We start from the raw sequence: 10287 nt of genomic DNA, 5'->3' as shown, positions 1-10287 counted from the left end.
CAATTATTGACACAAAATGCATAATATTACAACAATACAGCAGTATTAAGACAATATTATAGTAAAACATCAAAATACAATCATGTTAGTATTGTAAACACTGAACTATTGAGATTAAATATAAAAAACTATGGTGCAGTACCAAGTTGAGTACAGCTGGGGGCAGTATCGGACCATTACAAGGCCCCATTGACTCATTATATGAATTTGGAATAAAGTTGAAACATTTGTATTTCAAAAACTACAAGTTGTACAGGTACCAAAAGGCATAGCAATCATTTGGCACAGGACCTTTACAGATAGAAATGACTAAGGCAGCTGTAGGACAATGTAGGCAGGAGCATTGGACTTTCAGAATGAACTTTGACCAAGTTCAAATGTGTTTTCTAAACCAGCTTGTGACTGTCACGTCAGCAGGTGTTTGTAATTAAGGTAATTGTTTGACAATATGAAGTTTGAAGAGATTTTTTTTTAAAGTTGCAGTAGCTGGATTTGAACCCTGATCTCCCGCATGAAAGCCCACAGTGCTCATCATGAGACTATAGGAGATGTGGCAGAGGACAATCCCAGGGATTGGACTGTATGTATACAGAAAAGGTTTACCTTGCCAATGCAATTATTGACACTTAAGTGAAATATATTACAGCAATAGGACAACATAAAGACAGTATTACAGTAAAACATCAAAATACAAGTTTAAATATTATTAAACTATGGTGCAGTAAGATACAGCATGGGGAAGTATTGGACCAATACAAGGCTCCATTGACTCTCATTATTTGATTTAAACATTAATATTTCAAAAACTATAAGTTGTACAGGCACCAAAAGGCATAGCAATCATTTGGCACAGGGGCTTTACAGATAAAAATTACAATGGCAGCTCTAGGACAAAGTATGCAGGAGGAGAAGTGTGCCAAAGTGGAGATGACTTGGATGGGAAACGAATCACAATAGTGTGCATTGCATTGGCAATGCACACTGATTACTTTTTCAACCATATTTTATGCACAGTCAGTTTTTGGATTTGTTCTTTAAATATTGTTAAATGTTATTTTATTTCATTTTAATGCTCTTAGTTTGAAGTTTAACTGTTAAAAACACTACTAGCTGTTTTATCTCAAAACTTCTCCCTTCTTCGAAAGCTCTTTTCGCCTCTGATGTGTTTGAGTTAAAACATGTTTTGCAACTTTGAATTGAACCTGTTGGTACGCCTCCCCCCGTCATTCATCTGTGAAGAATCGTAACAGTTTGGAGGTTTAATCCAGTCAAAGGCCTCCACGCAGACTCATATCAGGAAGTAATGAGTGTAAAAATTTAATGAGGGAGAAAACGGCAAATTCAGTCATAACAAATAACTTATTGTCCAGAATCACTGTAACAAAGAACGGGGTGGTGTTCAGAAGAAGTTAATCTCTGGCGCCAGATTTAGCCTCTAGTTTCCATGGCAAGTAAACAAAAACAAACAAACATGGATTAACAGCATGAATGAAAAATGTATGAATGCATGAATTGTTCAGATAAAAATGGAAAAAACATTAAATCTGGAATATCTGAATTAAGTTACAAGTTTCCTCCTTTTTTATTAGTGAAGTTTGAATAGAGTCAGTGCTGGAGACTAGTTTGCAAATAAAACTTCTTCTTTTTTTTTCTTTTCTTTTTTTTTTTTTCCAAACATGACACAACAAACCACACATGAAGCAACAACTTACACAATGTCATAAAGCTTCAATTAAACAAAAAACAAAAACTAATTAGGTCGTAAAGTATAAACTCTGCTTTATTAAAACCATGTTTTTCTTATTTGTAGGTGTTGTCTTATCACACAAATAAGCAGCAACCAACTCGACATAAAGACCAAAACTGAATCAGCTGTAGAAGACTTCCCAACGATTATTTCCTGAAAGTTTCATTGAAATCCACCCAGTGGTTCATGAGATATTTTGCTAACAGACAAACTTCATCCCAACAACTAATGGTCAAGTTTGAAGCAAGAAACTTGTGCAATCTGTTGGTTCTCAGAGTTCGTGTTAGGGTTGATTCTCAGCTACTACCACACCAGCTGTAGCACATTATTTTTAAAAATTGACTGAATTATAGCCATTTCTGAATTTTCCAAGATCAGTTAGCTGTGGCGGCCATCTTGAATTGAACTGGCTCCAAAAGTAAATCAGCTGCAGAGGCCTACCCAGTGATTAATTAAAATCCATCCATGGGTCGTTAAGGTATTTTGCTAACAGACGAACAGAGTTGGCAAAGATTTTCATTTTGTTCTGAGGCTTTACTTAAAAATCAGTGATCAGTTAATCAACTTTTAATTCTCATGAAATGTGCTTTTTTTAACTAATCACAATTATTTAGAATTTTATTTTTAGATTCAACCGTTAACTTTGACATAAAACACACGTTTTAGGTACATGTTTATTAGAAGGTTGCTCTCATGACTAAGTTCCCATCGTTTGCACGAAGCTTTTCTCTTATCAAATCTGCAGTGGTTCAACCTGTCAAACCTGAAGCTGTTTTTTTTTATGAACACACAAAGTTGTGAGTCATGTGGCAACAATGAAGTGCAGCACTGATGAATAAATGAAAAGATCATGAATCTCAAACATAAACCCTTCCTGTGCTGCTTTTGTTTTTACTCCTGTTTTTGTTTGTTTTACTGGGTGTTCATCATGTTTCATGACGGTCTCCATTCTTTGATGACTCAGGGAGTTGGCCTTGACTCGTACGTTTTGGTTTGTGTATACGAAATTGTAAATCGTTTCTGCTGGCTGGGTTTCAGGTGTGCTCGCTCTCTCTTTAACTACGACCGGTCAACATTTCCATAAAAAAGTGAAGCAAATGCATGTAAATGTGCCTCCAATGGGTTGTTTTCCTGTAGCAGATGGAAGGAGAGAAACAGGAAGCTATAATGTCTGCCGGTGGCCTCAGGTGCTCGTACACCCACCTGAACGCAGCTCCATCACCACAAAAATCACAAAAACACCAGGATATAAAAAGTCTGGACAAGTGACAGGAACGATTGGGTAAAAACATTTTCTGAGACTTAAAAACCCACTTCCTTCTTTATGTTTTTTCTGTTTCTCAGTTTTGTTCCCAATGTTTATTCTGCTCAGAGATGAATCATTAGTGCAGGAATAAACCTGTCTTACATCATCTGTTTATTTTCCCATCTGTAGGGTCAAAAAGAGACTAAAAAGGGGTTCTGAAAAAGCCCAAACCCTTTAAAATACAGTCAGAAAATTCTCATTTTTAGAACTGACATGTTTATTAGGTCTTTAAACAGAATCCAAAACTTTTTTTTGCCACATCACTGTGTTTATGATATATTTTTGTATCAAATCTGATCCACTGGGCTGTTTTGGTAACATTTTGCTCACAAAAAAGTTAAATTAAGAAACAAAAAACAGTTTTGCCCATAACTTTTAACAAGTTTAGAACACTGTAGGAAATTTACTTCTGTGTTTTTTTACAAAGAACTTTTTACAGCCATTTACTTCACTTGGTGGTAGACACAAATATAGTTGTTCAGGCACAGATGTACCTTACACTTTATTTAAAAATACCATCTGTTATCATATTGATGACATTTTTTTCTCTCTTCTTCCTCAATTTTATTTGACATCTAACATGTAAATATTTAGTCAGAACAGCGTAGAGATTATAATTTCAAAGAAACCACTTTGAAAATAGTCAAAATGTGTTTTCAAATGGCATTTCAGTAATTAATCAATCATCCAAAATAGTGTGTGTTGTATTGTGGCAAGAATACTGTTGATTAAATTACTAAAATATCACATGATAATTCAGGACTGTAGAACCTTATATACCTGCAGTATCAAGTTTGATACACAAATTTTTAACACGGTTTAAATGTACTATTAAAAATATTTTTAAGTAATTATGCATTGTTTCAACACAGAAAGTATTTATTTAAAAAATTACGAACAATATTAATGTTATTCTTACCATAACTTCTCCAAAATTAGCAAATGTTTTCCTGAAAAAATGTGTGGATGACCTCAAGTCAGCAGACATTTTGAAAAGGAAAAAAAAAGAAGTTCCACTTCCTGCAGGACATTGAAAATCCACCAGAGGGCAGAATACAGGTCTCACATGATATACAACAGGTTTTTGAGGAAAGAAAATTGTTCACATTGATAAAATATAGGTCACAGAATCCTGCGTAGTAAATATGATACAAATGGTGATTTTTTGTTTCTGTCATGATTTCCTGTTGGCTTTTCTAATCAGCTAACAGCTAATAACGTAGCTATTTTTTGTTTAGCTGATTAACTTTTTTACTAACTTTGAAAAGCATTAGCAGACCAATTATATTCTGTTAAATTATGTTTTATTAGTTAACATCGAACTAACAAGATGAACAGGTTAGTCAGTCTCCCGATGGGAGACGAAGACTTTAGACGCAGACTGTGTTCAAATTCAGAGTTCCTTAGTTCATCATGTATTGTCTCTAAACTAATGTTGTTCATTGACAATAATAATATCTGAGTAAGTAGTTGAGTAATTATTTTCAGCCTACTTTTTACTTCTTACATTTTTAAAAAGACAAGAAGTATAAATTTGTTTCTTTTATTTCATTTCTGCTTGTTTTCATTGCAGCTTGTTGTTGTAAAAAATAAAAACTATCCATATAAACTGAGCCTCCTAGATAGAGTGAATTTAACTGTGGTTGAATGAGAAGTATAAATATATAAAACTCTGATAGTGTATTAGTTTGTACACAAACAAATCATGTCACACTCCAGCAGGACAGAATCATTCAAATAAAAGGACTGTACTTAAGAAGTATTTGTATTTCATGAATTATATTATTACATTTGGCCGCAGCCCTCAGATAGATTTTCATTTTGGGGAAAAGCTTTGTGCAGCCTTGATATATGTATATAAACTGAAACAGCTGGACTAGTGCATCCTAAATTTAACATCCATTCATTCTTTTAATACAACAGTCATTTCTGCAGTTTTTGGGGAGGTCACCTCCTAATAAATGTCCTTACAGAAAATCTAACTGCTCATTTTAAATCTACACTTTGACTTTTAATACTTAACTACAACAAATATCACATACTTTAACACTTTTACTCAAGTAATATTCCTAAAGGAGACTTTAACTTTTACCAAAGTCAGTTTTTGGTAAGATACTTGTACTTTTAAGCTTCACTTGTTTGCTCACACAGCTTTTTGTGATAAAACTCTGCCTCCATCTGGCAGCCAGGAGGAAGAACAGTTTCAGAGTGACTGCAGATGTTGTATCATGATCTGATTTAAGAAGAAGGAAACCAACTAATCAGATTAAAACTAAACTTTATTAAAGACTTTTTAAAACTTTGTTTTCCTCCTCTCTGCAGCAAACTGCCTCCTCACTGGAAGAAGAAAAACTCTTCGTTTCAGTTTCTCTATCTTTACAACAGCATGGCCTGGAGCTGGAACTGTCTGCTCACAGTTTGCACCATTGTTTCCTTGTAAACACACACAAACACACACTTGTTTCGGCACGTTTGTGTCTTCTGTGAGTCACACCTTCACAATTTAATGCAAAGATGTACAGTTGTTTATGTAACAAACCTGCTCAACCTCTTCTGACTTAACTCCTTTTTTATTGTCTTTTAGAAGGCATGACCCACAGCGCATGGAGTCTTTGACTAAAAAATTATGGGTTGGACAAACAATATCTTACCTGTTGTAGATATAGCCTTTGAACAACCTCTGATTATTCTGACCAGACCACTGAGGGACAAGTAGCTCTAAAGGTCACAGTAGTTAACGTAAACATGTTAATTTCTCATCACATACCAGCAGAAATATTAAGATATCCCTGCTGGAAGTGCTACAGCTAGCTGCTGCTGCTATTTATGATACCAAGAGTTCGATGTAAATGATCACATGTTGCCAAACTGATGGCAAAGTAAAAAATTGATAAAACATTGCTTAAAGAGATTTATGTTGTTTTGGTGTTGATTCAGTTTGGACGGGCCATTAGCTCAGGGCTATTCAACTGGTGGCCCGCGGACCACATCCGGCCCGCGAGTGACCAAAGTTCGGCCCGCCAATTGGTTCATTCATCTCTTAAGACCAAACCCTTGGTTTTCTACTTTAATTATTCCAAGTTCTTTTAGCTAAACACTAGGGCTGCAACGATACAGAAAATTCACGGTTCAGTTCGATACTTTAGTCTCATGGTTCGATATTTTTTCGATACAAAGAGAAATGTCCATGCCCCTTTTAACTTGTAATTTATTTAAATTAATTATGAACATTTGTTTAACCTCAAAAGTACAGTTTTTAAATTAAATGTTGCTGAAACAGCAAGTTTCTCAGTGGATCTGCGCTCAAAAATGCAGCCTAGGTGGAGTAGTCGAACACAGATCCACTGATCCTTCAACACAGAGCATCTTCAGAAGACAAGTTGATAAAATAAATGTTAAAATTTGTATTGTTCCATACAAGTGTGTGTTGAACTTAAAACACTGTTTGATACGGGTACATGTATTGTTGCACTCCTATAAAACACAGACATGTTTGTTTCTACAGAAACATCAGAATCTTGTCTACAAGCTGGTAAAACCATTTCTATAAACACTCAAGACAGTTAAAACTACAAGCAGTTGAAGATAAAACTATGAAAGTGAAAATAAAATTGGTTTAACCGTTTGGTAAGTCAGAGATGTTAAAATATTATTTGTAGTAAATTAGAGGCAGAATGTGTTGTATAGGGTTCTGTTTGTTGTATTCATGATTAAAGGCAGCAAAATAAACTATTTGAAAAGGTAACAGATCTTTGTAATACTTGGTTTGTTTACATAATAACTTTAATTGCTGGATGTTCGGGCCCTCCCTACCCGAACTCATCAGTCTGGTCAGAATTAAACTTCTCCAAACTGAGCTAACAGATATTATTTGTCACAATGCATCTATGAATATTTTGAAAAGCAGCTAGCTTAAATGTTACAGAGATTAACTTTTGTTCTGGTTCTCTGAGTAGGATTTTTAACAGGGAACACATTTTGTGGTGGTTTGACCTTTATTTCTAAAAGTATATGAGTTTATAATATTCATGTTAAATTCATGTGTCACCCACCTGTTTGGGAGGATCTGGTGCAGGCTCTGTGTGGTTTTAGGTGGAGTCTCAGTCTCATGTCCTGGCTGCTTCACGACCAAACCCAGACGCCTGAGGCCGTCGGTTACAGGAGTAAACACAACAAACCTGACTTTACCCGACAGAATGACTGACAGTGATGTGTGCACAACAAAAACACCGCGGGAGATGTCTGTTGAATGTTTGAGCCGGGCGTTTCTCTCCAAACACAACAGTCATGAGAAATCAGTCGGTCTTTAGATGCATTTTATTTTCAGACAGTTTGCACACGTCTTCACAGAGAGCAGCAGAGTCACTTTACACAGGGCCGGCTCCAGAGAGTTTTCAACCATGGGGCCGTCACCAACAGTCACGGGGGTGGCACACCAAAACCAGGAACCAAAACCTAGTTTCAGTTTTTAAAGGGATCTCCAAAAACTTTCACCTTGATACATTGTTGATATGTTGCTATTTCTCTGTTCTATTAAAAGTTGTTGCTTGTGACTCGTGAAAACATCCAATTACTTAAAATATTGTCTGTGTTTATTACATTTTGCACATTGCAATTTTGTTAGAATTCAATAGAAGAATAGAAATAGCCTTTATTGTCCCGCCGAGGGGAAATACCGGTGTCACAGCAGCATCCGTGCAGAGGTTCACACACTAGTTACCTTGACACACTAGTTGTTGACAATTCGGGGATGATGATGAGTTAGTCGAGACAAACACACACAAAAGCTAATGTGTGAGTGAGAATATTTTATATTAATTTCTATGTTCTGCACAAAACAGGTTGAAATGATCAAATGTGATGTTTAGAAAATAAGTTCTGGAACTAACGTCATAGCTTGGGAGCTAACGCTATCTTTATTAGCTCTGGAGATAACACCAATATGGCTTTAACTCACGAGTTACAATTATTAGCTAAGGCCTTATATTAGCATATATTAGCTCAGAAGGTAATCAGCTCTGGAAACAATTATTACTAATATGACGATATCTCCTGAGCTAATATTATTAGCATGGGCGCTAAAGATATAATTATTAGTCGAGGAGCTAATGCAAAAGCTAACAGGCTAAAGCTAAAGCTGAGGTTCTTCTTCCATGAAGCAGCTCTGTTGTCCTCCATCATTTCAGTTTCAGGCTGAATCATCTCCATCTTCTCTCTGTCAACACACTGAGGTTTCATTTAAAAGAGCTGAAGGTCAGATATTTAACAAATTTATCACTCAAAGTGGATAGAGCTCGCACCGGAGCACCAGTAAGCATCATCATTTACCCAGAATGCTTCAGGGCAGGGGTTCTCAAACTGGGGTCCGTGCGAGGTATCTTGGGGGTCCTCAAAAAAATGTCACTAAATTGTTAATTTGGTTTTTATTTTTAAAAATGCATGAAGAACAATGAACTAATAAAACAAACATAATAAACTAAATAAATATATATATTTCCATGGCATTTACGGGTTGAAACAACAATAAATTATCTTTTAAAACAGCATAGGGTTTATGAGTGGGTCCCTGGAATTTATTTATTTATTTATTTATTTATTGCTGTTATAAGGGGTCCCCAGACCCAAATGGTTTGAGAACCCCTGCTTTAGGGTGTAAATATGTTTGTGTGAAATTTTTTTCCTTTTAATTTATAAAAACTAAACAAGCTATAGTATTTTTACAGTCTTGTTTTTATAGTTAAAGTAACTGTTTATCAAATAATGGCTAATGTTTAGAGTTCCCTTTAAATGAGTAAATCAGTCTGTTTGCAAAATACTGTCATGTAATAGAATTACCATTAGTTTTATTATTTTTGTGACTACTAATTATTTAAAAACAATATATTTTTATGTTTGACCTTGCACTAGTTCTAAATAGCTACAGGAAATGAAAAAGCCACACAGAAGAAAAGGCAAAGGAGGACCTGTGGGGGGTCCAGCAAATATATACGGGTGGCCATTAGCCCCCCTGGCCCCCCTCTTGGTGGCGCCCCTGACTTTACATGTTTTTCTTGTTTTTAAAAGCAGTTTTAGCTCTTGCAGTCGTCCTGGTCGCTCCCCTGCCCTCTGCCCTTGCCCTTCCTCCCCCCCTTGCCCGTCTTCTTGTGGTAGTAGCACTTGGCCAGGTCGCACACGCACCGACAAAACTCACGGAAGTTCACCTCGCCGTCGTGGTTTTTGTCCAGCATCTCCATGGCCTCCTCGATGTCGTTTGCACTGATTTCATCCTGGAGGAGATGTTTGTACGGTTAGCAGCACGAAACACACACAAGAAACCTCAAACAAAGTGGATTATCGTGTGGTTACTGTTGTTATTAGTGCCCACCTTTAACTCGGGGCTTTGTATCTCAGTTTCAAACAGCTTCTTCAGCTCCTCCTTGTTTAGCTGACATTTCTTGCCCTCGTCGTCGGCATACTCCATAAAAATGTCCACAATGTTTGTGATGACCTGATCCAGACGGGCCATGCTTGGAGCTGTGCAGGATGATAATGAGATGCAGGAGAAAATACTGTCAAACACCAGAGAAACTCAAAGTATTCTGCAGGATTTTACTGCATGATAACAGAAGTAAAAGAGCAGGAAACACATGCAGCTTTAACTAAACGTTGCACACGTTGAGCCACGTCCACCTCAGGCTGTGTTTGAATTTACACTCATTTTCATTCTTTCCACAGAACTCACTCTGAGTACTCACCTAATTGAGTTTCTGTTCCCAGCTGAGACTCTGCTGTCATGAGCAGAAAGACGGCCCTCTTAAACAGGAGACATGCTGTGACTCACACATGTGCACACACATGCACACACACACACGCACACACACACACACACCGCAGTGATTCATGCCCCTGAAATGTGCTCCACTCCACCCACAGCAGCCACACAAGTCCTGTCTCTCATCTGTGCAGCACAGAGCAGTAACATTAGTTAAGTGTTTGTGTTTGCAGGAAGAATGGAGGCACTTTTCTTTCTTACATGCAGGCTTTGTGTGTTTGTGTGTGTCTGTGTGTGTTTCACTGACGCGTGCTGTATTCTGGCTCAAACTGAGGAGACCATTCAAACACAAAAGTTGTGTCTTCACTGAATAATCCAGTCTGGAAAAAAACATGAGTCAGAGTAAATGAAAACTTCTCTGTTTGTGTGTGTGTGTGTGTGTGTGTGTGTGTGTGTGTGTGTGTGTGTGTGTGTGTGTGTGTG

General features: G+C 36.8%; 1 protein-coding gene across 1 annotated transcript; it reads right to left on the bottom strand.

Annotated features, from left to right (window-relative positions):
* Positions 1–8740: 8740 nt before the first annotated feature.
* On the bottom strand, positions 8741–10281 carry LOC106537129 (protein S100-A6). The gene is made up of 3 exons (XM_014034499.1): positions 9788–10281; positions 9418–9566; positions 8741–9319 (listed from the first exon to the last, which is right to left on the bottom strand). The coding sequence occupies exons 1-3, from the start codon at positions 9825–9827 to the stop codon at positions 9122–9124; spliced, it is 387 nt and encodes a 128-aa protein (XP_013889953.1). The 5' UTR covers positions 9828–10281; the 3' UTR covers positions 8741–9121.
* Positions 10282–10287: the final 6 nt, after the last annotated feature.

The sequence above is a fragment of the Austrofundulus limnaeus genome, unplaced genomic scaffold (assembly GCF_001266775.1).
Source record: "Austrofundulus limnaeus strain Quisiro unplaced genomic scaffold, Austrofundulus_limnaeus-1.0 Scaffold2142, whole genome shotgun sequence".
Lineage (NCBI taxonomy): Eukaryota > Metazoa > Chordata > Actinopteri > Cyprinodontiformes > Rivulidae > Austrofundulus > Austrofundulus limnaeus.
The sequence above is the reverse complement of the archived record's forward strand: the minus strand, read 5'-3'. Positions and strand labels throughout refer to the sequence as shown.